The 26,584-nt window shown below is 53.8% G+C and overlaps 4 protein-coding genes across 4 annotated transcripts; all 4 read right to left on the bottom strand.

Moving 5' to 3' along the window:
• Positions 1-2,456: 2,456 nt before the first annotated feature.
• On the bottom strand, positions 2,457-3,680 carry LOC141576383 (melanoma-associated antigen 8-like). The gene has a single exon (XM_074359441.1). The coding sequence runs from the start codon at positions 3,610-3,612 to the stop codon at positions 2,605-2,607; it is 1,008 nt and encodes a 335-aa protein (XP_074215542.1). The 5' UTR covers positions 3,613-3,680; the 3' UTR covers positions 2,457-2,604.
• A 5,502-nt stretch (positions 3,681-9,182) lies between these two features.
• Positions 9,183-10,778, bottom strand: LOC141576379 (melanoma-associated antigen 8-like). The gene has a single exon (XM_074359435.1). It carries the CDS (start codon positions 10,708-10,710, stop codon positions 9,703-9,705), a length of 1,008 nt encoding a protein of 335 aa, XP_074215536.1. The 5' UTR covers positions 10,711-10,778; the 3' UTR covers positions 9,183-9,702.
• Positions 10,779-16,280: 5,502 nt separating this feature from the next.
• LOC141576387 (melanoma-associated antigen 8-like) lies at positions 16,281-17,828 on the bottom strand. The gene has a single exon (XM_074359473.1). The coding sequence runs from the start codon at positions 17,788-17,790 to the stop codon at positions 16,801-16,803; it is 990 nt and encodes a 329-aa protein (XP_074215574.1). The 5' UTR covers positions 17,791-17,828; the 3' UTR covers positions 16,281-16,800.
• A 6,051-nt stretch (positions 17,829-23,879) lies between these two features.
• On the bottom strand, positions 23,880-24,870 carry LOC141576255 (melanoma-associated antigen 8-like). Its single transcript, XM_074359007.1, has one exon. It carries the CDS (start codon positions 24,868-24,870, stop codon positions 23,881-23,883), a length of 990 nt encoding a protein of 329 aa, XP_074215108.1. The 3' UTR covers position 23,880.
• Between the last annotated feature and the right edge of the window lie 1,714 nt (positions 24,871-26,584).

The following is a 26,584-nucleotide window of genomic DNA, read 5'->3' as shown; positions in this document are numbered from 1 at the left end:
GAGGCTCGGTGAACGTCTGCGGATGAACTGAGATGGTGAGCAGGGATCCTACTGATCCAGGTTGATTTTCTCCTACTTTCTTAACTAAGCCAGACAAATCCAGGTTATACACACATAATTATAATTTTATAGACTGACAGAAGAAAAGGGATAAGGAGCCAATAATTACCTATCGTTTACTTTTACTTCTCTCTTTCTTGACCCCACCGATTTTAGTGCTGATCACTCTCTCTCAATTTCCAAGTAAATTTCTATTCCGATGCGGTGTTACCTACTTTGGCATGACACAGTATGATGGAAACTTTCCCAATTTGTTTTACAAAATAGCAAAACTCAGTCTTGGGCTGCCTAAGTACCAGTACGTGTATAATCAATATCATTCACAAACTAAGATACTGAAGCTTATTAAATATTATTATTAATATACAGAAATCTGTTGCATCTTATACACTAACAAAGGAGTATCAGAAAGAGAAATCAAGGAAACAATCCCATTTACCATCACATCAAAGAGAATAAATAATCTAGTAATAAACCTAGCTAAGGAGACCAAAGACCTGTACTCCAATAACTACAAGACACTGATGCAAGAAGCTGAAGATGACACCAACAGATGGAAAGATATACCGTGTTCTTGGATTGGAAGAATCAGTGTTGTTGACCAAACAACCCAGTGACCATACTACCCAAGGCAATCTACAGATTCAAAGCAATCCCTGTCAAAATAACAATGGCATTTTTCTCAGAACCAGAACAAATAATTTAAAAAAGTGTCTGGAAAAAGAAAAGAACCCCAATAGCTAAAACAATCTTGGGAATGAAGAACAGAGCTGGAGAGATCATGCTCCCTGACGTTAGACTATACTACAAAGCTGTAGTAATCAAAACAGTGCGGTTCTGGCCCCCAAACAGACACACAGATCAATGGAACAGGATAGAGAGGCGAGAAGTAAACCCACACACTTACCGTCAATTAATGTACGACAAAGGAAGCAAGGATATTGAATGGAGAAAAGACAGTCTCTTCAATAAGTGGCTCTGGGAAAACTGGACAGCTACCTGTCAAACAATGAACTTAGAACATTCTCTAACACCATATACAAAAATAAACTCAAAATAGATTAAAGATCTACATTTAAGACTGGATACTATAATACTCCTAGAGGAAAACATAGGCAGAACACTCTCTGACATAAATTACAGCAATAACTTTTTGGATCCATGTCCTAAAACAAAGGAAATAAAAGGAAAAATAAACAGCGGGGACCTAATTATACTTAAAAGCTTCTGCACAGCAAGGGAACCCACTGACTAAATTAAAACAACAACCTACTGAAGGGGAGAAAATATTTGCAAACGTTACAACTGACAAGGGAGCAATAACCACCATATATAAACAGCTCATACAATTCAACATCAAAAAAACAAATGACCCAACTAAAAACGGGCAGAACACCACAATAGACATTTGTCCAAAGAGGAAATGCAGGTGGCCAGCAGGCACGTGAAAAGATGCTCAGTATAATTAACCATCAGGGAAATGCAAATCAAAACCACGATGACATATCACCTTATACCTGTCAGAATGGCTACCTTCAAAAGGAACGCAAATAGCAAATGTTGGCGAAGATGTGGAGAGAAGGGATCCCTCCTACACTGTTGGTGGGGATGTAAATTGGTGTGACCACTCTGAAAAACAGTATGCCGTTTCTCAAAAAACTAAAACTAGAACTACCAAGTGACCCAGCAATTCCATTCCTGGGTATACATCTCAAAAAAAACAAAACAAAACAAAAAAAAAACCAGATACTAATTTGAAAAGATACACGCACCCAATATTCATAGCAGCGTTATCTACAATTGCCAAGATGTGGAAGGAACCTAAATGTCCATCAGCAGATGAATGGACACACACACACACAGACACACAGACACACACACACACACACACACACACACACACCCCGGAATACTACTCAGCCATAAAAAACAAAATTTTGCCGTTTGCAGCAAGATGGATGGACTTGGAGGACATTATGCTAAGTGAAATAAATCAGACAGAGAAAGACAAATACTGTATGATATCAATTTATATGTGGACTCTAAAAAATACAACAAACTAGTGAGTATAACAAAGAAGAAGCAGGCTCATAGAGAACAAACTACTGATTACCAGTGGGGAGGGGTGAGGGGCAAGGGGCAATATAGGGGTGAGGGAGTGGGAAGTACAAACTATTGGGTGTAAGGAAGGTTCAAGAATGTATTGCAGAACAAGGGGTATATAACCAATATTTTCTCATAACTGTAAATAAAATGTAATCTTTAAAAAGACTGTATAATAAAATAAAGTATATTGATATTTATTAAAACGAATAACATCTGAAACATCACTAAAGGAAATGAAGATGAATTTCCATATCATTGTAGAGAACAGGAGCCCAGAGATGCTGTACACCGTGTCCCCCCCCACTGGCCCGGGCCCTCACTACCTAGAAGGCTGACTGCTTGCTCCTCAGACACACAGTGAAGAGTCAGCCTCACTTCCTGCCCGGCAGGAGAAGCTGCCGGACTGGGGCCTAGAAGGAGCCCAGCTGCAAGTCTGGCTCAGGCCCCCTCTTCCTCATCACTCACTCGCTCTTCAGACAGGGACGGGAAAGAACTGGGACCCCTTCTATTGATCCTGAGGAAATGTTCCAGGACTTGCAGCTTGCTGGTCTCCGTGTAGGCCCGGGGACCCCACAGGAACTCGTGGCGAGCGGGATCGCTGTTGGCCACCTGCCGGTACTCCACGTACCCCTCCCGCACCCACACGTTGGTGATGAGCTCCCTGGGCTCCCCATAGATGAAGTGCTCCCTCCCAGCACACAGCCCCATCTTGCTAAGTGCTCCCCAGACTGCCTCCTCAGGAGCAAAGTCGCCCTCCAGGACAATCACACCCAGAAGTATCAGCAGGAGGCCAGTCTTGGGAATGCTCTGCCCATCGTCCTGCATGCCATCGTAGGTGAGGCCCAGGGTGGGGACCAGGACATACAAGTGCTCCCTGGGGTCCACCTCCTTCACATCCACCCCAAAGACCAGCTGCAGACACTCAGAGGCTTGGCTCAAGACCGCAGGGAAGTGGTCCTGGTCATCTCTGAGGACCGCATTCAGCATTTCCTCTTTTGAGGTCGGCTGCTTTGTGCGGTACTTGTGGAGCAGGAAGCCCATCAGGTCAACCATCATCAAATGTAATGCATCGTGGAGCCGGGACTCGGCATCTGCCGGGTCCTGCCCGGTGCTGGGCCCCTCCTCACCTTGGCTTCTGAGGCCATTGTCTTCCGACTGGCTCCAGGGAGGGGCTGCCACGGCTGTGGGGGAGGGGCAGACACCCTGAGGGCTCTGCGCGGGACTGGGTGTCCCAGAATCAGCCACCTCCTCGCCACTGCCCAGGAACAGGACTGAGTAGGAAGACAAGGAGGAGAAGGAGGAGGAGGAGGAAGAGGAGGAGGAGGAGGAGGGAGACAACGGGGATGCGCCCTCCTCCTCCTCAACCCAAATGTCCTGCTCATCCTCGGAATCCTCAGCCTCTCTTGGGTCGTGAAAGTCGGCTTCAGTGTGGTGGAGGTCACGCATCTGAACGGGAGGCACGGTGAGTGGTGTCGGGCAGCTGAGAGCAGCGAGGGCAGGGGTGACAGATGGGGACCCACGGGCCTGGGGAAGAAAGGGAGTGTCAGTGGCCCGGGCTGAGAAACCCACCGTGGGGGGCTCTGACAAAGGCTACTTACAGGTCTCCTCTTCAGGGGTGCCCTCGGCCTCACAGGGGCTCTCCTCCTGGTGGACGGTCGTCTGTGAACCTGACGGGGGAAGTGAGGCGGCTCCTCAGGGTGCAGCCGGCACAGCCCGAGGTTCTGGGGGCAACACGGGGTGTGTGGAGTGGACGTTGGCCTCGTGGGGTCCCCTCTGTTCCGGGAGCCCCCGGGTACACACTCAGGGCCCACACCTCACCTTCAGTCCTGGCACTGCCAGCCTCCTGTGCTCTGTGACCCGAGAACACGTGTCTCAGACCTAGGCCTTCCCGGTGTCTGGAGCCCCTGGGAGAGAAAGGAGGGGAGACCTCGGATCTACACTGTGGCACAGCCCTGGACCCGCGTGCTGGCAGGAGGCCTGGGCTCCGGCAGGTTCCCACTCTTCTAGGGTGGGAGGTCCTGTCCGCGCTAACTCAGGGTCCTCACCGGGACTCCAAGCGGGACCTGGGATTCTGCTCTCCAACCATCTGAGGGCCCCATCCTGATAGTAGGTCCCCGGTCTCTCTGAGCCCTGGATGCCGAAGTCAGGACACACCATGTGTGCTCATCCCGCATTGAGGCCTCCCAGGGCTGACAGCAGGCGCAGGATCGGTTGCGTCCCCTCTGTTCTGGGATCTCGGGTCCCTCACTCCTCCCTCGGGGTCACCTTGACTCCTGGCAGGACCTGGGATTCCCCTCTCAGCCCACCTGAGGCCCCGCCCGTCATACCAAGACCCCAGTCCCTCTGAGACCCGCATTTCAGGAACTGCTGCCCGAGGTCCTCCCGCCCCATGGCCTCCCACGACTGACTCTGTTCTGGGGTCCAGGGTCCCTGAATGCTAACTCGCGGTTGTCACCTTCACTCCCAGGCGGCCCTGAGATTCTCTCCTCCGCAGACCTGAGGCCCCCGCCCTTTCACTATGTCCCCAGTCTGTCTGAGACTCGAATGCGGAAGTCAGGACAAACCACGTGGGCCTGTCGTCCCCTCGGGCCGCCGGACAGCTGAAAGCAAGGGCGACTCTCTGTGGGATGGCCACTTTTCTGGGATCAGGGGCCCCTCCTTCCTGCTTGAGGGTCCTCACTTTGACTCAGGCGGCATGTAGCCTCCCCTTGGAGCCCCCGAGGCCCCGCCCCTCATCCCAGGACCCCAGTCCCTCCGAGACCCGGATGGCAGGAAACGCCACAGGTGGTCACCCTGCCCCAAGGCCTCCAAGGTCCAACACTGTCTCGGGGTGCAAGATCCGTCCGTTCTCCCTCGGGGTCCTCAACTTGACTCAGGCAGCATGTGGTCTCCCCTCTGGCCACCCCAATCCCCGCCCCTCATCCCAGGACCCCAGTCCCTCGGAGACCCGGATGTCGGGAAATGCCACCGGTGGTCACCCTGCCCCTAGGCCTCCAAGGTCCAACACTGTCTTGGGGTCCAGGATCCCTCCGTTCTCCCTCGGGGTCCTCACTTTGACTCAGGCGGCATGTAGCCTCCCCTTGGAACCCCCGAAGCCCCGCCCCTCATCTCAGGACCCCAGTCCCTCCGAGACCCGGATGGCGGGAAATGCCGCCGGTGCTTATTCCGATCTATGGCCTCCCAGGACCGACTGTGTTTTGGGGTCCAGGGTCCCTCACTGCTCGCTCGCGGTCGTCACCTTCACTCCCAGTGGGACCTCGGATTCTCTCCTCTGCAGATCCCAGGGTCCCCCCCTCATCTCACACGAAGTCCCCGGTCTCTGTGAGACCAGGGTGCCGCAGTCACGACACAACACGGGGACCTGTCCTGCCCTCGGGCCTCCGGACAGCTGATAGCAAGGGCCCCTTTCTGTGGGATGGCCTCTTTTCCGGGTTCGGGGTCCCCTCAGTTTTCCCTCAGGGTCGTCACTTAGGCGTCGTGTCGTCTAGCCTCTGGCCACCCGAGGCCCCGCCCCTCATCGCAGGACCCCCGTCCCTCGGAGACCCGGGTGTCAGGAAGTCAGGGCCCCACGAGTGCTCATCCCACCCAGGCCCTCCCAGGGCTGACAGCAGGGGCGGGGATCTGTGGGGCCCATGCTGTCCTCCGTCAGGGTCCTCACCTTGAGCCCTGGCGGGTCCTGGGACGCCCCCTTGTTGAGCCGAGCCCACACCTTCACACCAAGGCCCTCACTGCCCAGAGACCCCCAGGGGCGTCTGTGGACTCACAGCAGGCCACCAAGCCCAGGGCTTCCCAGGACTGTGGACGCCAGGCGCTGAGATGGATTCCCTGGGGGTCCCTCAGCCTTCCCTCTGCTCCTCACCTGGGCTCCAGGCTGGGCCTGGGCCCCTCCCTCTGCCCACCTCACTTTGCTCCCCTTGGACCCAGGCCCCTCCACAGCCAGGACCCCCGAGAGGGAAGCGGGGGTGGGGGTTGGGGCACTGATCCCCGCAACCCTGCCTGCGGTCTCCCAGGGCTGACAGCAGAACCGACCTGGATTCCCTGCAACCCGAGTCCCTCCACACGGTTCTACCTTGACTCCTGGCAGCGCTGGGCTCCTTCCCTGTGCAGACCTGAAGCCGGCCTCCCTCACCCAGGCCCTCACCTCTCTCACCCCCCAGGGAGGGGGCATCAGCGCCCGTCACATCCGGACCCCGTGCCCGGGGGTCTCCCAGGGCTGTCGGGAGGGCCGGAGGTGGATTCCCTGTTTGGAATTCAGCCTCGGTGGGTGTTTCCTCCCTGCGATGTCCAGGACCATTCCTCATCTATGGCTTTGGATTCTGACCATCGAGGGGAGCTGACCCATCAGTGTAAGTGTCCAGCAGACCGTTTCCAAGAACACACCCCAGTAAATCCTACCCCAAGTTTGGGGCGGTTACCAAACCTCTTCAACTATATATGCCAGGACGGAGTACACTGTGAGCCACGTCAAACGCCACTCCTCCCTGCAGTTGGAGCATTCTGAGTGTCCTAGCAGCTCAGGCAGGATAACCAGGTCTCTAAGCATCCCTGAACAAAGTACACCTTCCCCCCTCGCCCAGGAGATGTATCCACGATCCCAGAGGGACTTCTCAGAGCAATCTCCCACCTGACACGTTCCTCTCACCACTAACAAGTGCCGTCTGCACGTCTGCCTGCCGCCACCACCCAGCTTCATTACCATCACCTCCCACAGAAGGACCTCCCCCCCAGCTTCCCAAAGCCCCGAACTGCCCTGGCGCTGGGCACTTACACTTGGGTGCTCTCTCCCGGACCCCCACCCCCTCGCCCTATTTTTATTTGCCCTATGGGACTTAGGAGACCTTTCACCAACTTCCCGATGTGACTGCGGCTCCTAGACTGTCCTAGGTGTGGGCTGTCCTGCTTTTCCGAGTGTCCCCACTGCTAACACCGAGCCCTCCAGAGAGCAGAGGCTCGGTGAACGTCTGCGGATGAACTGAGATGGTGAGCAGGGATCCTACTGATCCAGGTTGATTTTCTCCTACTTTCTTAACTAAGCCAGACAAATCCAGGTTATACACACATAATTATAATTTTATAGACTGACAGAAGAAAAGGGATAAGGAGCCAATAATTACCTATCGTTTACTTTTACTTCTCTCTTTCTTGACCCCACCGATTTTAGTGCTGATCACTCTCTCTCAATTTCCAAGTAAATTTCTATTCCGATGCGGTGTTACCTACTTTGGCATGACACAGTATGATGGAAACTTTCCCAATTTGTTTTACAAAATAGCAAAACTCAGTCTTGGGCTGCCTAAGTACCAGTACGTGTATAATCAATATCATTCACAAACTAAGATACTGAAGCTTATTAAATATTATTATTAATATACAGAAATCTGTTGCATCTTATACACTAACAAAGGAGTATCAGAAAGAGAAATCAAGGAAACAATCCCATTTACCATCACATCAAAGAGAATAAATAATCTAGTAATAAACCTAGCTAAGGAGACCAAAGACCTGTACTCCAATAACTACAAGACACTGATGCAAGAAGCTGAAGATGACACCAACAGATGGAAAGATATACCGTGTTCTTGGATTGGAAGAATCAGTGTTGTTGACCAAACAACCCAGTGACCATACTACCCAAGGCAATCTACAGATTCAAAGCAATCCCTGTCAAAATAACAATGGCATTTTTCTCAGAACCAGAACAAATAATTTAAAAAAGTGTCTGGAAAAAGAAAAGAACCCCAATAGCTAAAACAATCTTGGGAATGAAGAACAGAGCTGGAGAGATCATGCTCCCTGACGTTAGACTATACTACAAAGCTGTAGTAATCAAAACAGTGCGGTTCTGGCCCCCAAACAGACACACAGATCAATGGAACAGGATAGAGAGGCGAGAAGTAAACCCACACACTTACCGTCAATTAATGTACGACAAAGGAAGCAAGGATATTGAATGGAGAAAAGACAGTCTCTTCAATAAGTGGCTCTGGGAAAACTGGACAGCTACCTGTCAAACAATGAACTTAGAACATTCTCTAACACCATATACAAAAATAAACTCAAAATAGATTAAAGATCTACATTTAAGACTGGATACTATAATACTCCTAGAGGAAAACATAGGCAGAACACTCTCTGACATAAATTACAGCAATAACTTTTTGGATCCATGTCCTAAAACAAAGGAAATAAAAGGAAAAATAAACAGCGGGGACCTAATTATACTTAAAAGCTTCTGCACAGCAAGGGAACCCACTGACTAAATTAAAACAACAACCTACTGAAGGGGAGAAAATATTTGCAAACGTTACAACTGACAAGGGAGCAATAACCACCATATATAAACAGCTCATACAATTCAACATCAAAAAAACAAATGACCCAACTAAAAACGGGCAGAACACCACAATAGACATTTGTCCAAAGAGGAAATGCAGGTGGCCAGCAGGCACGTGAAAAGATGCTCAGTATAATTAACCATCAGGGAAATGCAAATCAAAACCACGATGACATATCACCTTATACCTGTCAGAATGGCTACCTTCAAAAGGAACGCAAATAGCAAATGTTGGCGAAGATGTGGAGAGAAGGGATCCCTCCTACACTGTTGGTGGGGATGTAAATTGGTGTGACCACTCTGGAAAACAGTATGCCGTTTCTCAAAAAACTAAAACTAGAACTACCAAGTGACCCAGCAATTCCATTCCTGGGTATACATCTCAAAAAACAAAAAACAAAACAAAAAAAAAACCAGATACTAATTTGAAAAGATACACGCACCCAATATTCATAGCAGCGTTATCTACAATTGCCAAGATGTGGAAGGAACCTAAATGTCCATCAGCAGATGAATGGACACACTCACACACAGACACACAGACACACACACACAGAAACACCTCGGAATATTACTCAGCCATAAAAAACAAAATTTTGCCGTTTGCAGCAACATGGATGGACTTGGAGGACATTATGCTAAGTGAAATAAATCAGACAGAGAAAGACAAATACTGCATGATATCAATTTATATGTGGACTCTAAAAAATACAACAAACTAGTGAGTATAACAAAGAAGAAGCAGGCTCATAGAGAACAAACTAGTGATTACCAGTGGGGAGGGGTGAGGGGCAAGGGGCAATATAGGGGTGAGGGAGTGGGAGGTACAAACTATTGGGTGTAAGGAAGGTTCAAGAATGTATTGCAGAACAAGGGGTATATAACCAATATTTTCTCATAACTGTAAATAAAATGTAATCTTTACAAAGACTGTATAATAAAATAAAGTATATTGATATTTATTAAAACGAATAACATCTGAAACATCACTAAAGGAAATGAAGATGAATTTCCATATCATTGTAGAGAACAGGAGCCCAGAGATGCTGTACACCGTGTCCCCCCCACTGGCCCGGGCCCTCACTACCTAGAAGGCTGACGGCTTGCTCCTCAGACACACAGTGAAGAGTCAGCCTCACTTCCTGCCCGGCAGGAGAAGCTGCCGGACTGGGGCCTAGAAGGAGCCCAGCTGCAAGTCTGGCTCAGGCCCCCTCTTCCTCATCACTCACTCGCTCTTCAGACAGGGACGGGAAAGAACTGGGACCCCTTCTATTGATCCTGAGGAAATGTTCCAGGACTTGCAGCTTGCTGGTCTCCGTGTAGGCCCGGGGACCCCACAGGAACTCGTGGCGAGCGGGATCGCTGTTGGCCACCTGCCGGTACTCCACGTACCCCTCCCGCACCCACACGTTGGTGATGAGCTCCCTGGGCTCCCCATAGATGAAGTGCTCCCTCCCAGCACACAGCCCCATCTTGCTAAGTGCTCCCCAGACTGCCTCCTCAGGAGCAAAGTCGCCCTCCAGGACAATCACACCCAGAAGTATCAGCAGGAGGCCAGTCTTGGGAATGCTCTGCCCATCGTCCTGCATGCCATCGTAGGTGAGGCCCAGGGTGGGGACCAGGACATACAAGTGCTCCCTGGGGTCCACCTCCTTCACATCCACCCCAAAGACCAGCTGCAGACACTCAGAGGCTTGGCTCAAGACCGCAGGGAAGTGGTCCTGGTCATCTCTGAGGACCGCATTCAGCATTTCCTCTTTTGAGGTCGGCTGCTTTGTGCGGTACTTGTGGAGCAGGAAGCCCATCAGGTCAACCATCATCAAATGTAATGCATCGTGGAGCCGGGACTCGGCATCTGCCGGGTCCTGCCCGGTGCTGGGCCCCTCCTCACCTTGGCTTCTGAGGCCATTGTCTTCCGACTGGCTCCAGGGAGGGGCTGCCACGGCTGTGGGGGAGGGGCAGACACCCTGAGGGCTCTGCGCGGGACTGGGTGTCCCAGAATCAGCCACCTCCTCGCCACTGCCCAGGAACAGGACTGAGTAGGAAGACAAGGAGGAGAAGGAGGAGGAGGAGGAAGAGGAGGAGGAGGAGGAGGGAGACAACGGGGATGCGCCCTCCTCCTCCTCAACCCAAATGTCCTGCTCATCCTCGGAATCCTCAGCCTCTCTTGGGTCGTGAAAGTCGGCTTCAGTGTGGTGGAGGTCACGCATCTGAACGGGAGGCACGGTGAGTGGTGTCGGGCAGCTGAGAGCAGCGAGGGCAGGGGTGACAGATGGGGACCCACGGGCCTGGGGAAGAAAGGGAGTGTCAGTGGCCCGGGCTGAGAAACCCACCGTGGGGGGCTCTGACAAAGGCTACTTACAGGTCTCCTCTTCAGGGGTGCCCTCGGCCTCACAGGGGCTCTCCTCCTGGTGGACGGTCGTCTGTGAACCTGACGGGGGAAGTGAGGCGGCTCCTCAGGGTGCAGCCGGCACAGCCCGAGGTTCTGGGGGCAACACGGGGTGTGTGGAGTGGACGTTGGCCTCGTGGGGTCCCCTCTGTTCCGGGAGCCCCCGGGTACACACTCAGGGCCCACACCTCACCTTCAGTCCTGGCACTGCCAGCCTCCTGTGCTCTGTGACCCGAGAACACGTGTCTCAGACCTAGGCCTTCCCGGTGTCTGGAGCCCCTGGGAGAGAAAGGAGGGGAGACCTCGGATCTACACTGTGGCACAGCCCTGGACCCGCGTGCTGGCAGGAGGCCTGGGCTCCGGCAGGTTCCCACTCTTCTAGGGTGGGAGGTCCTGTCCGCGCTAACTCAGGGTCCTCACCGGGACTCCAAGCGGGACCTGGGATTCTGCTCTCCAACCATCTGAGGGCCCCATCCTGATAGTAGGTCCCCGGTCTCTCTGAGCCCTGGATGCCGAAGTCAGGACACACCATGTGTGCTCATCCCGCATTGAGGCCTCCCAGGGCTGACAGCAGGCGCAGGATCGGTTGCGTCCCCTCTGTTCTGGGATCTCGGGTCCCTCACTCCTCCCTCGGGGTCACCTTGACTCCTGGCAGGACCTGGGATTCCCCTCTCAGCCCACCTGAGGCCCCGCCCGTCATACCAAGACCCCAGTCCCTCTGAGACCCGCATTTCAGGAACTGCTGCCCGAGGTCCTCCCGCCCCATGGCCTCCCACGACTGACTCTGTTCTGGGGTCCAGGGTCCCTGAATGCTAACTCGCGGTTGTCACCTTCACTCCCAGGCGGCCCTGAGATTCTCTCCTCCGCAGACCTGAGGCCCCCGCCCTTTCACTATGTCCCCAGTCTGTCTGAGACTCGAATGCGGAAGTCAGGACAAACCACGTGGGCCTGTCGTCCCCTCGGGCCGCCGGACAGCTGAAAGCAAGGGCGACTCTCTGTGGGATGGCCACTTTTCTGGGATCAGGGGCCCCTCCTTCCTGCTTGAGGGTCCTCACTTTGACTCAGGCGGCATGTAGCCTCCCCTTGGAGCCCCCGAGGCCCCGCCCCTCATCCCAGGACCCCAGTCCCTCCGAGACCCGGATGGCAGGAAACGCCACAGGTGGTCACCCTGCCCCAAGGCCTCCAAGGTCCAACACTGTCTCGGGGTGCAAGATCCGTCCGTTCTCCCTCGGGGTCCTCAACTTGACTCAGGCAGCATGTGGTCTCCCCTCTGGCCACCCCAATCCCCGCCCCTCATCCCAGGACCCCAGTCCCTCGGAGACCCGGATGTCGGGAAATGCCACCGGTGGTCACCCTGCCCCTAGGCCTCCAAGGTCCAACACTGTCTTGGGGTCCAGGATCCCTCCGTTCTCCCTCGGGGTCCTCACTTTGACTCAGGCGGCATGTAGCCTCCCCTTGGAACCCCCGAAGCCCCGCCCCTCATCTCAGGACCCCAGTCCCTCCGAGACCCGGATGGCGGGAAATGCCGCCGGTGCTTATTCCGATCTATGGCCTCCCAGGACCGACTGTGTTTTGGGGTCCAGGGTCCCTCACTGCTCGCTCGCGGTCGTCACCTTCACTCCCAGTGGGACCTCGGATTCTCTCCTCTGCAGATCCCAGGGTCCCCCCCTCATCTCACACGAAGTCCCCGGTCTCTGTGAGACCAGGGTGCCGCAGTCACGACACAACACGGGGACCTGTCCTGCCCTCGGGCCTCCGGACAGCTGATAGCAAGGGCCCCTTTCTGTGGGATGGCCTCTTTTCCGGGTTCGGGGTCCCCTCAGTTTTCCCTCAGGGTCGTCACTTAGGCGTCGTGTCGTCTAGCCTCTGGCCACCCGAGGCCCCGCCCCTCATCGCAGGACCCCCGTCCCTCGGAGACCCGGGTGTCAGGAAGTCAGGGCCCCACGAGTGCTCATCCCACCCAGGCCCTCCCAGGGCTGACAGCAGGGGCGGGGATCTGTGGGGCCCATGCTGTCCTCCGTCAGGGTCCTCACCTTGAGCCCTGGCGGGTCCTGGGACGCCCCCTTGTTGAGCCGAGCCCACACCTTCACACCAAGGCCCTCACTGCCCAGAGACCCCCAGGGGCGTCTGTGGACTCACAGCAGGCCACCAAGCCCAGGGCTTCCCAGGACTGTGGACGCCAGGCGCTGAGATGGATTCCCTGGGGGTCCCTCAGCCTTCCCTCTGCTCCTCACCTGGGCTCCAGGCTGGGCCTGGGCCCCTCCCTCTGCCCACCTCACTTTGCTCCCCTTGGACCCAGGCCCCTCCACAGCCAGGACCCCCGAGAGGGAAGCGGGGGTGGGGGTTGGGGCACTGATCCCCGCAACCCTGCCTGCGGTCTCCCAGGGCTGACAGCAGAACCGACCTGGATTCCCTGCAACCCGAGTCCCTCCACACGGTTCTACCTTGACTCCTGGCAGCGCTGGGCTCCTTCCCTGTGCAGACCTGAAGCCGGCCTCCCTCACCCAGGCCCTCACCTCTCTCACCCCCCAGGGAGGGGGCATCAGCGCCCGTCACATCCGGACCCCGTGCCCGGGGGTCTCCCAGGGCTGTCGGGAGGGCCGGAGGTGGATTCCCTGTTTGGAATTCAGCCTCGGTGGGTGTTTCCTCCCTGCGATGTCCAGGACCATTCCTCATCTATGGCTTTGGATTCTGACCATCGAGGGGAGCTGACCCATCAGTGTAAGTGTCCAGCAGACCGTTTCCAAGAACACACCCCAGTAAATCCTACCCCAAGTTTGGGGCGGTTACCAAACCTCTTCAACTATATATGCCAGGACGGAGTACACTGTGAGCCACGTCAAACGCCACTCCTCCCTGCAGTTGGAGCATTCTGAGTGTCCTAGCAGCTCAGGCAGGATAACCAGGTCTCTAAGCATCCCTGAACAAAGTACACCTTCCCCCCTCGCCCAGGAGATGTATCCACGATCCCAGAGGGACTTCTCAGAGCAATCTCCCACCTGACACGTTCCTCTCACCACTAACAAGTGCCGTCTGCACGTCTGCCTGCCGCCACCACCCAGCTTCATTACCATCACCTCCCACAGAAGGACCTCCCCCCCAGCTTCCCAAAGCCCCGAACTGCCCTGGCGCTGGGCACTTACACTTGGGTGCTCTCTCCCGGACCCCCACCCCCTCGCCCTATTTTTATTTGCCCTATGGGACTTAGGAGACCTTTCACCAACTTCCCGATGTGACTGCGGCTCCTAGACTGTCCTAGGTGTGGGCTGTCCTGCTTTTCCGAGTGTCCCCACTGCTAACACCGAGCCCTCCAGAGAGCAGAGGCTCGGTGAACGTCTGCGGATGAACTGAGATGGTGAGCAGGGATCCTACTGATCCAGGTTGATTTTCTCCTACTTTCTTAACTAAGCCAGACAAATCCAGGTTATACACACATAATTATAATTTTATAGACTGACAGAAGAAAAGGGATAAGGAGCCAATAATTACCTATCGTTTACTTTTACTTCTCTCTTTCTTGACCCCACCGATTTTAGTGCTGATCACTCTCTCTCAATTTCCAAGTAAATTTCTATTCCGATGCGGTGTTACCTACTTTGGCATGACACAGTATGATGGAAACTTTCCCAATTTGTTTTACAAAATAGCAAAACTCAGTCTTGGGCTGCCTAAGTACCAGTACGTGTATAATCAATATCATTCACAAACTAAGATACTGAAGCTTATTAAATATTATTATTAATATACAGAAATCTGTTGCATCTTATACACTAACAAAGGAGTATCAGAAAGAGAAATCAAGGAAACAATCCCATTTACCATCACATCAAAGAGAATAAATAATCTAGTAATAAACCTAGCTAAGGAGACCAAAGACCTGTACTCCAATAACTACAAGACACTGATGCAAGAAGCTGAAGATGACACCAACAGATGGAAAGATATACCGTGTTCTTGGATTGGAAGAATCAGTGTTGTTGACCAAACAACCCAGTGACCATACTACCCAAGGCAATCTACAGATTCAAAGCAATCCCTGTCAAAATAACAATGGCATTTTTCTCAGAACCAGAACAAATAATTTAAAAAAGTGTCTGGAAAAAGAAAAGAACCCCAATAGCTAAAACAATCTTGGGAATGAAGAACAGAGCTGGAGAGATCATGCTCCCTGACGTTAGACTATACTACAAAGCTGTAGTAATCAAAACAGTGCGGTTCTGGCCCCCAAACAGACACACAGATCAATGGAACAGGATAGAGAGGCGAGAAGTAAACCCACACACTTACCGTCAATTAATGTACGACAAAGGAAGCAAGGATATTGAATGGAGAAAAGACAGTCTCTTCAATAAGTGGCTCTGGGAAAACTGGACAGCTACCTGTCAAACAATGAACTTAGAACATTCTCTAACACCATATACAAAAATAAACTCAAAATAGATTAAAGATCTACATTTAAGACTGGATACTATAATACTCCTAGAGGAAAACATAGGCAGAACACTCTCTGACATAAATTACAGCAATAACTTTTTGGATCCATGTCCTAAAACAAAGGAAATAAAAGGAAAAATAAACAGCGGGGACCTAATTATACTTAAAAGCTTCTGCACAGCAAGGGAACCCACTGACTAAATTAAAACAACAACCTACTGAAGGGGAGAAAATATTTGCAAACGTTACAACTGACAAGGGAGCAATAACCACCATATATAAACAGCTCATACAATTCAACATCAAAAAAACAAATGACCCAACTAAAAACGGGCAGAACACCACAATAGACATTTGTCCAAAGAGGAAATGCAGGTGGCCAGCAGGCACGTGAAAAGATGCTCAGTATAATTAACCATCAGGGAAATGCAAATCAAAACCACGATGACATATCACCTTATACCTGTCAGAATGGCTACCTTCAAAAGGAACGCAAATAGCAAATGTTGGCGAAGATGTGGAGAGAAGGGATCCCTCCTACACTGTTGGTGGGGATGTAAATTGGTGTGACCACTCTGGAAAACAGTATGCCGTTTCTCAAAAAACTAAAACTAGAACTACCAAGTGACCCAGCAATTCCATTCCTGGGTATACATCTCAAAAAACAAAAAACAAAACAAAAAAAAAACCAGATACTAATTTGAAAAGATACACGCACCCAATATTCATAGCAGCGTTATCTACAATTGCCAAGATGTGGAAGGAACCTAAATGTCCATCAGCAGATGAATGGACACACTCACACACAGACACACAGACACACACACACAGAAACACCTCGGAATATTACTCAGCCATAAAAAACAAAATTTTGCCGTTTGCAGCAACATGGATGGACTTGGAGGACATTATGCTAAGTGAAATAAATCAGACAGAGAAAGACAAATACTGCATGATATCAATTTATATGTGGACTCTAAAAAATACAACAAACTAGTGAGTATAACAAAGAAGAAGCAGGCTCATAGAGAACAAACTAGTGATTACCAGTGGGGAGGGGTGAGGGGCAAGGGGCAATATAGGGGTGAGGGAGTGGGAGGTACAAACTATTGGGTGTAAGGAAGGTTCAAGAATGTATTGCAGAACAAGGGGTATATAACCAATATTTTCTCATAACTGTAAATAAAATGTAATCTTTACAAAGACTGTATAATAAAATAAAGTATATTGATATTTATTAAAACGAATAACATCTGAAACATCACTAAAGGAAATGAAGATGAATTTCCATATCATTGTAGAGAACAGGAGCCCAGAGATGCTGTACACCGTGTCCCCCCCACTGGCCCGGGCCCTCACTACCTAGAAGGCTGACGGCTTGCTCCTCAGACACACAGTGAAGAGTCAGCCTCACTTCCTGCCCGGCAGGAGAAGCTGCCGGACTGGGGCCTAGAAGGAGCCCAGCTGCAAGTCTGGCTCAGGCCCCCTCTTCCTCATCACTCACTCGCTCTTCAGACAGGGACGGGAAAGAACTGGGACCCCTTCTATTGATCCTGAGGAAATGTTCCAGGACTTGCAGCTTGCTGGTCTCCGTGTAGGCCCGGGGACCCCACAGGAACTCGTGGCGAGCGGGATCGCTGTTGGCCACCTGCCGGTACTCCACGTACCCCTCCCGCACCCACACGTTGGTGATGAGCTCCCTGGGCTCCCCATAGATGAAGTGCTCCCTCCCAGCACACAGCCCCATCTTGCTAAGTGCTCCCCAGACTGCCTCCTCAGGAGCAAAGTCGCCCTCCAGGACAATCACACCCAGAAGTATCAGCAGGAGGCCAGTCTTGGGAATGCTCTGCCCATCGTCCTGCATGCCATCGTAGGTGAGGCCCAGGGTGGGGACCAGGACATACAAGTGCTCCCTGGGGTCCACCTCCTTCACATCCACCCCAAAGACCAGCTGCAGACACTCAGAGGCTTGGCTCAAGACCGCAGGGAAGTGGTCCTGGTCATCTCTGAGGACCGCATTCAGCATTTCCTCTTTTGAGGTCGGCTGCTTTGTGCGGTACTTGTGGAGCAGGAAGCCCATCAGGTCAACCATCATCAAATGTAATGCATCGTGGAGCCGGGACTCGGCATCTGCCGGGTCCTGCCCGGTGCTGGGCCCCTCCTCACCTTGGCTTCTGAGGCCATTGTCTTCCGACTGGCTCCAGGGAGGGGCTGCCACGGCTGTGGGGGAGGGGCAGACACCCTGAGGGCTCTGCGCGGGACTGGGTGTCCCAGAATCAGCCACCTCCTCGCCACTGCCCAGGAACAGGACTGAGTAGGAAGACAAGGAGGAGGAGGAGGAGGAGGAGGAGGGAGACAACGGGGATGCGCCCTCCTCCTCCTCAACCCAAATGTCCTGCTCATCCTCGGAATCCTCAGCCTCTCTTGGGTCGTGAAAGTCGGCTTCAGTGTGGTGGAGGTCACGCATCTGAACGGGAGGCACGGTGAGTGGTGTCGGGCAGCTGAGAGCAGCGAGGGCAGGGGTGACAGATGGGGACCCACGGGCCTGGGGAAGAAAGGGAGTGTCAGTGGCCCGGGCTGAGAAACCCACCGTGGGGGGCTCTGACAAAGGCTACTTACAGGTCTCCTCTTCAGGGGTGCCCTCGGCCTCACAGGGGCTCTCCTCCTGGTGGACGGTCGTCTGTGAACCTGACGGGGGAAGTGAGGCGGCTCCTCAGGGTGCAGCCGGCACAGCCCGAGGTTCTGGGGGCAACACGGGGTGTGTGGAGTGGACATTGGCCTCGTGCGGTCCCCTCTGTTCCGGGAGCCCCCGGGTACACACTCAGGGCCCACACCTCACCTTCAGTCCTGGCACTGCCAGCCTCCTGTGCTCTGTGACCCGAGAACACGTGTCTCAGACCTAGGCCTTCCCGGTGTCTGGAGCCCCTGGGAGAGAAAGGAGGGGAGACCTCGGATCTACACTGTGGCACAGCCCTGGACCCGCGTGCTGGCAGGAGGCCTGGGCTCTGGCAGGTTCCCACTCTTCTAGGGTGGGAGGTCCTGTCCGCGCTAACTCAGGGTCCTCACCGGGACTCCAAGCGGGACCTGGGATTCTGCTCTCCAACCACCTGAGGGCCCCATCCTGATAGTAGGTCCCCGGTCTCTCTGAGCCCTGGATGCCGAAGTCAGGACACACCACGTGTGCTCATCCCGCATTGAGGCCTCCCAGGGCTGACAGCAGGCGCAGGATCGGTTGCGTCCCCTCTGTTCTGGGATCTCGGGTCCCTCACTCCTCCCTCGGGGTCACCTTGACTCCTGGCAGGACCTGGGATTCCCCTCTCAGCCCACCTGAGGCCCCGCCCGTCATACCAAGACCCCAGTCCCTCTGAGACCCGCATTTCAGGAACTGCTGCCCGAGGTCCTCCCGCCCCATGGCCTCCCACGACTGACTCTGTTCTGGGGTCCAGGGTCCCTGAATGCTAACTCGCGGTTGTCACCTTCACTCCCAGGCTGCCCTGAGATTCTCTCCTCCCCAGACCTGAGGCCCCCTCCCTTTCACTATGTCTCCAGTCTGTCTGAGACTCGAATGCGGAAGTCAGGACAAACCACGTGGGCCTGTCGTCCCCTCGGGCCTCCGGACAGCTGAAAGCAAGGGCGACTCTCTGTGGGATGGCCACTTTTCTGGGATCAGGGGCCCCTCCTTCCTGCTTGAGGGTCCTCACTTTGACTCAGGCGGCATGTAGCCTCCCCTTGGAGCCCCCGAGGCCCCGCCCCTCATCCCAGGACCCCAGTCCCTCCGAGACCCGGATGGCAGGAAACGCCACAGGTGGTCACCCTGCCCCAAGGCCTCCAAGGTCCAACACTGTCTCGGGGTGCAAGATCCGTCCGTTCTCCCTCGGGGTCCTCAACTTGACTCAGGCAGCATGTGGTCTCCCCTCTGGCCACCCCAATCCCCGCCCCTCATCCCAGGACCCCAGTCCCTCGGAGACCCGGATGTCGGGAAATGCCACTGGTGGTCACCCTGCCCCAAGGCCTCCAAGGTCCAACACTGTCTTGGGGTCCAGGATCCCTCCGTTCTCCCTCGGGGTCCTCACTTTGACTCAGGCGGCATGTAGCCTCCCCTTGGAACCCCCGAAGCCCCGCCCCTCATCTCAGGACCCCAGTCCCTCCGAGACCCGGATGGCGGGAAATGCCGCCGGTGCTTATTCCGATCTATGGCCTCCCAGGACCGACTGTGTTTTGGGGTCCAGGGTCCCTCACTGCTCGCTCGCGGTCGTCACCTTCACTCCCAGTGGGACCTCGGATTCTCTCCTCTGCAGATCCCAGGGTCCCCCCCTCATCTCACACGAAGTCCCCGGTCTCTGTGAGACCAGGGTGCCGCAGTCACGACACAACACGGGGACCTGTCCTGCCCTCGGGCCTCCGGACAGCTGATAGCAAGGGCCCCTTTCTGTGGGATGGCCTCTTTTCCGGGTTCGGGGTCCCCTCAGTTTTCCCTCAGGGTCGTCACTTAGGCGTCGTGTCGTCTAGCCTCTGGCCACCCGAGGCCCCGCCCCTCATCGCAGGACCCCCGTCCCTCGGAGACCCGGGTGTCAGGAAGTCAGGGCCCCACGAGTGCTCATCCCACCCAGGCCCTCCCAGGGCTGACAGCAGGGGCGGGGATCTGTGGGGCCCATGCTGTCCTCCGTCAGGGTCCTCACCTTGAGCCCTGGCGGGTCCTGGGACGCCCCCTTGTTGAGCCGAGCCCACACCTTCACACCAAGGCCCTCACTGCCCAGAGACCCCCAGGGGCGTCTGTGGACTCACAGCAGGCCACCAAGCCCAGGGCTTCCCAGGACTGTGGACGCCAGGCGCTGAGATGGATTCCCTGGGGGTCCCTCAGCCTTCCCTCTGCTCCTCACCTGGGCTCCAGGCTGGGCCTGGGCCCCTCCCTCTGCCCACCTCACTTTGCTCCCCTTGGACCCAGGCCCCTCCACAGCCAGGACCCCCGAGAGGGAAGCGGGGGTGGGGGTTGGGGCACTGATCCCCGCAACCCTGCCTGCGGTCTCCCAGGGCTGACAGCAGAACCGACCTGGATTCCCTGCAACCCGAGTCCCTCCACACGGTTCTACCTTGACTCCTGGCAGCGCTGGGCTCCTTCCCTGTGCAGACCTGAAGCCGGCCTCCCTCACCCAGGCCCTCACCTCTCTCACCCCCCAGGGAGGGGGCATCAGCGCCCGTCACATCCGGACCCCGTGCCCGGGGGTCTCCCAGGGCTGTCGGGAGGGCCGGAGGTGGATTCCCTGTTTGGAATTCAGCCTCGGTGGGTGTTTCCTCCCTGCGATGTCCAGGACCATTCCTCATCTATGGCTTTGGATTCTGACCATCGAGGGGAGCTGACCCATCAGTGTAAGTGTCCAGCAGACCGTTTCCAAGAACACACCCCAGTAAATCCTACCCCAAGTTTGGGGCGGTTACCAAACCTCTTCAACTATATATGCCAGGACGGAGTACACTGTGAGCCACGTCAAACGCCACTCCTCCCTGCAGTTGGAGCATTCTGAGTGTCCTAGCAGCTCAGGCAGGATAACCAGGTCTCTAAGCATCCCTGAACAAAGTACACCTTCCCCCCTCGCCCAGGAGATGTATCCACGATCCCAGAGGGACTTCTCAGAGCAATCTCCCACCTGACACGTTCCTCTCACCACTAACAAGTGCCGTCTGCACGTCTGCCTGCCGCCACCACCCAGCTTCATTACCATCACCTCCCACAGAAGGACCTCCCCCCCAGCTTCCCAAAGCCCCGAACTGCCCTGGCGCTGGGCACTTACACTTGGGTGCTCTCTCCCGGACCCCCACCCCCTCGCCCTATTTTTATTTGCCCTATGGGACTTAGGAGACCTTTCACCAACTTCCCGATGTGACTGCGGCTCCTAGACTGTCCTAGGTGTGGGCTGTCCTGCTTTTCCGAGTGTCCCCACTGCTAACACCGAGCCCTCCAGAGAGCAGAGGCTCGGTGAACGTCTGCGGATGAACTGAGATGGTGAGCAGGGATCCTACTGATCCAGGTTGATTTTCTCCTACTTTCTTAACTAAGCCAGACAAATCCAGGTTATACACACATAATTATAATTTTATAGACTGACAGAAGAAAAGGGATAAGGAGCCAATAATTACCTATCGTTTACTTTTACTTCTCTCTTTCTTGACCCCACCGATTTTAGTGCTGATCACTCTCTCTCAATTTCCAAGTAAATTTCTATTCCGATGCGGTGTTACCTACTTTGGCATGACACAGTATGATGGAAACTTTCCCAATTTGTTTTACAAAATAGCAAAACTCAGTCTTGGGCTGCCTAAGTACCAGTACGTGTATAATCAATATCATTCACAAACTAAGATACTGAAGCTTATTAAATATTATTATTAATATACAGAAATCTGTTGCATCTTATACACTAACAAAGGAGTATCAGAAAGAGAAATCAAGGAAACAATCCCATTTACCATCACATCAAAGAGAATAAATAATCTAGTAATAAACCTAGCTAAGGAGACCAAAGACCTGTACTCCAATAACTACAAGACACTGATGCAAGAAGCTGAAGATGACACCAACAGATGGAAAGATATACCGTGTTCTTGGATTGGAAGAATCAGTGTTGTTGACCAAACAACCCAGTGACCATACTACCCAAGGCAATCTACAGATTCAAAGCAATCCCTGTCAAAATAACAATGGCATTTTTCTCAGAACCAGAACAAATAATTTAAAAAAGTGTCTGGAAAAAGAAAAGAACCCCAATAGCTAAAACAATCTTGGGAATGAAGAACAGAGCTGGAGAGATCATGCTCCCTGACGTTAGACTATACTACAAAGCTGTAGTAATCAAAACAGTGCGGTTCTGGCCCCCAAACAGACACACAGATCAATGGAACAGGATAGAGAGGCGAGAAGTAAACCCACACACTTACCGTCAATTAATGTACGACAAAGGAAGCAAGGATATTGAATGGAGAAAAGACAGTCTCTTCAATAAGTGGCTCTGGGAAAACTGGACAGCTACCTGTCAAACAATGAACTTAGAACATTCTCTAACACCATATACAAAAATAAACTCAAAATAGATTAAAGATCTACATTTAAGACTGGATACTATAATACTCCTAGAGGAAAACATAGGCAGAACACTCTCTGACATAAATTACAGCAATAACTTTTTGGATCCATGTCCTAAAACAAAGGAAATAAAAGGAAAAATAAACAGCGGGGACCTAATTATACTTAAAAGCTTCTGCACAGCAAGGGAACCCACTGACTAAATTAAAACAACAACCTACTGAAGGGGAGAAAATATTTGCAAACGTTACAACTGACAAGGGAGCAATAACCACCATATATAAACAGCTCATACAATTCAACATCAAAAAAACAAATGACCCAACTAAAAACGGGCAGAACACCACAATAGACATTTGTCCAAAGAGGAAATGCAGGTGGCCAGCAGGCACGTGAAAAGATGCTCAGTATAATTAACCATCAGGGAAATGCAAATCAAAACCACGATGACATATCACCTTATACCTGTCAGAATGGCTACCTTCAAAAGGAACGCAAATAGCAAATGTTGGCGAAGATGTGGAGAGAAGGGATCCCTCCTACACTGTTGGTGGGGATGTAAATTGGTGTGACCACTCTGGAAAACAGTATGCCGTTTCTCAAAAAACTAAAACTAGAACTACCAAGTGACCCAGCAATTCCATTCCTGGGTATACATCTCAAAAAAAAAAAAACAAAACAAAAAAAAAACCAGATACTAATTTGAAAAGATACACGCACCCAATATTCATAGCAGCGTTATCTACAATTGCCAAGATGTGGAAGGAACCTAAATGTCCATCAGCAGATGAATGGACACACTCACACACAGACACACAGACACACACACACAGAAACACCTCGGAATATTACTCAGCCATAAAAAACAAAATTTTGCCGTTTGCAGCAACATGGATGGACTTGGAGGACATTATGCTAAGTGAAATAAATCAGACAGAGAAAGACAAATACTGCATGATATCAATTTATATGTGGACTCTAAAAAATACAACAAACTAGTGAGTATAACAAAGAAGAAGCAGGCTCATAGAGAACAAACTAGTGATTACCAGTGGGGAGGGGTGAGGGGCAAGGGGCAATATAGGGGTGAGGGAGTGGGAGGTACAAACTATTGGGTGTAAGGAAGGTTCAAGAATGTATTGCAGAACAAGGGGTATATAACCAATATTTTCTCATAACTGTAAATAAAATGTAATCTTTACAAAGACTGTATAATAAAATAAAGTATATTGATATTTATTAAAACGAATAACATCTGAAACATCACTAAAGGAAATGAAGATGAATTTCCATATCATTGTAGAGAACAGGAGCCCAGAGATGCTGTACACCGTGTCCCCCCCACTGGCCCGGGCCCTCACTACCTAGAAGGCTGACGGCTTGCTCCTCAGACACACAGTGAAGAGTCAGCCTCACTTCCTGCCCGGCAGGAGAAGCTGCCGGACTGGGGCCTAGAAGGAGCCCAGATGCAAGTCTGGCTCAGGCCCCCTCTTCCTCATCACTCACTCGCTCTTCAGACAGGGACGGGAAAGAACTGGGACCCCTTCTATTGATCCTGAGGAAATGTTCCAGGACTTGCAGCTTGCTGGTCTCCGTGTAGGCCCGGGGACCCCACAGGAACTCGTGGCGAGCGGGATCGCTGTTGGCCACCTGCCGGTACTCCACGTACCCCTCCCGCACCCACACGTTGGTGATGAGCTCCCTGGGCTCCCCATAGATGAAGTGCTCCCTCCCAGCACACAGCCCCATCTTGCTAAGTGCTCCCCAGACTGCCTCCTCAGGAGCAAAGTCGCCCTCCAGGACAATCACACCCAGAAGTATCAGCAGGAGGCCAGTCTTGGGAATGCTCTGCCCATCGTCCTGCATGCCATCGTAGGTGAGGCCCAGGGTGGGGACCAGGACATACAAGTGCTCCCTGGGGTCCACCTCCTTCACATCCACCCCAAAGACCAGCTGCAGACACTCAGAGGCTTGGCTCAAGACCGCAGGGAAGTGGTCCTGGTCATCTCTGAGGACCGCATTCAGCATTTCCTCTTTTGAGGTCGGCTGCTTTGTGCGGTACTTGTGGAGCAGGAAGCCCATCAGGTCAACCATCATCAAATGTAATGCATCGTGGAGCCGGGACTCGGCATCTGCCGGGTCCTGCCCGGTGCTGGGCCCCTCCTCACCTTGGCTTCTGAGGCCATTGTCTTCCGACTGGCTCCAGGGAGGGGCTGCCATGGCTGTGGGGGAGGGGCAGACACCCTGAGGGCTCTGCGCGGGACTGGGTGTCCCAGAATCAGCCACCTCCTCGCCACTGCCCAGGAACAGGACTGAGTAGGAAGACAAGGAGGAGGAGGAGGAGGAGGAGGAGGGAGACAACGGGGATGCGCCCTCCTCCTCCTCAACCCAAATGTCCTGCTCATCCTCGGAATCCTCAGCCTCTCTTGGGTCGTGAAAGTCGGCTTCAGTGTGGTGGAGGTCACGCATCTGAACGGGAGGCACGGTGAGTGGTGTCGGGCAGCTGAGAGCAGCGAGGGCAGGGGTGACAGATGGGGACCCACGGGCCTGGGGAAGAAAGGGAGTGTCAGTGGCCCGGGCTGAGAAACCCACCGTGGGGGGCTCTGACAAAGGCTACTTACAGGTCTCCTCTTCAGGGGTGCCCTCGGCCTCACAGGGGCTCTCCTCCTGGTGGACGGTCGTCTGTGAACCTGACGGGGGAAGTGAGGCGGCTCCTCAGGGTGCAGCCGGCACAGCCCGAGGTTCTGGGGGCAACACGGGGTGTGTGGAGTGGACGTTGGCCTCGTGCGGTCCCCTCTGTTCCGGGAGCCCCCGGGTACACACTCAGGGCCCACACCTCACCTTCAGTCCTGGCACTGCCAGCCTCCTGTGCTCTGTGACCCGAGAACACGTGTCTCAGACCTAGGCCTTCCCGGTGTCTGGAGCCCCTGGGAGAGAAAGGAGGGGAGACCTCGGATCTACACTGTGGCACAGCCCTGGACCCGCGTGCTGGCAGGAGGCCTGGGCTCTGGCAGGTTCCCACTCTTCTAGGGTGGGAGGTCCTGTCCGCGCTAACTCAGGGTCCTCACCGGGACTCCAAGCGGGACCTGGGATTCTGCTCTCCAACCACCTGAGGGCCCCATCCTGATAGTAGGTCCCCGGTCTCTCTGAGCCCTGGATGCCGAAGTCAGGACACACCACGTGTGCTCATCCCGCATTGAGGCCTCCCAGGGCTGACAGCAGGCGCAGGATCGGTTGCGTCCCCTCTGTTCTGGGATCTCGGGTCCCTCACTCCTCCCTCGGGGTCACCTTGACTCCTGGCAGGACCTGGGATTCCCCTCTCAGCCCACCTGAGGCCCCGCCCGTCATACCAAGACCCCAGTCCCTCTGAGACCCGCATTTCAGGAACTGCTGCCCGAGGTCCTCCCGCCCCATGGCCTCCCACGACTGACTCTGTTCTGGGGTCCAGGGTCCCTGAATGCTAACTCGCGGTTGTCACCTTCACTCCCAGGCTGCCCTGAGATTCTCTCCTCCCCAGACCTGAGGCCCCCTCCCTTTCACTATGTCTCCAGTCTGTCTGAGACTCGAATGCGGAAGTCAGGACAAACCACGTGGGCCTGTCGTCCCCTCGGGCCTCCGGACAGCTGAAAGCAAGGGCGACTCTCTGTGGGATGGCCACTTTTCTGGGATCAGGGGCCCCTCCTTCCTGCTTGAGGGTCCTCACTTTGACTCAGGCGGCATGTAGCCTCCCCTTGGAGCCCCCGAGGCCCCGCCCCTCATCCCAGGACCCCAGTCCCTCCGAGACCCGGATGGCAGGAAACGCCACAGGTGGTCACCCTGCCCCAAGGCCTCCAAGGTCCAACACTGTCTCGGGGTGCAAGATCCGTCCGTTCTCCCTCGGGGTCCTCAACTTGACTCAGGCAGCATGTGGTCTCCCCTCTGGCCACCCCAATCCCCGCCCCTCATCCCAGGACCCCAGTCCCTCGGAGACCCGGATGTCGGGAAATGCCACCGGTGGTCACCCTGCCCCTAGGCCTCCAAGGTCCAACACTGTCTTGGGGTCCAGGATCCCTCCGTTCTCCCTCGGGGTCCTCACTTTGACTCAGGCGGCATGTAGCCTCCCCTTGGAACCCCCGAAGCCCCGCCCCTCATCTCAGGACCCCAGTCCCTCCGAGACCCGGATGGCGGGAAATGCCGCCGGTGC

The sequence above is a fragment of the Camelus bactrianus genome, chromosome X, assembly GCF_048773025.1.
Source record: "Camelus bactrianus isolate YW-2024 breed Bactrian camel chromosome X, ASM4877302v1, whole genome shotgun sequence".
Taxonomy (NCBI): Eukaryota; Metazoa; Chordata; class Mammalia; order Artiodactyla; family Camelidae; genus Camelus; species Camelus bactrianus.
Note: the sequence above shows the minus strand (reverse complement) of the source record. Positions and strands in the feature narration are given on the sequence as shown.

Excerpts from the sequence above, each read along its gene's own strand:
- LOC141576383 (XM_074359441.1), bottom strand. The coding sequence starts at position 3,612 with ATGCGTGACCTCCACCACACTGAAGCCGACTTTCACGACCCAAGAGAG.
- LOC141576379 (XM_074359435.1), bottom strand. The coding sequence starts at position 10,710 with ATGCGTGACCTCCACCACACTGAAGCCGACTTTCACGACCCAAGAGAG.
- LOC141576387 (XM_074359473.1), bottom strand. The coding sequence starts at position 17,790 with ATGCGTGACCTCCACCACACTGAAGCCGACTTTCACGACCCAAGAGAG.
- LOC141576255 (XM_074359007.1), bottom strand. The coding sequence starts at position 24,870 with ATGCGTGACCTCCACCACACTGAAGCCGACTTTCACGACCCAAGAGAG.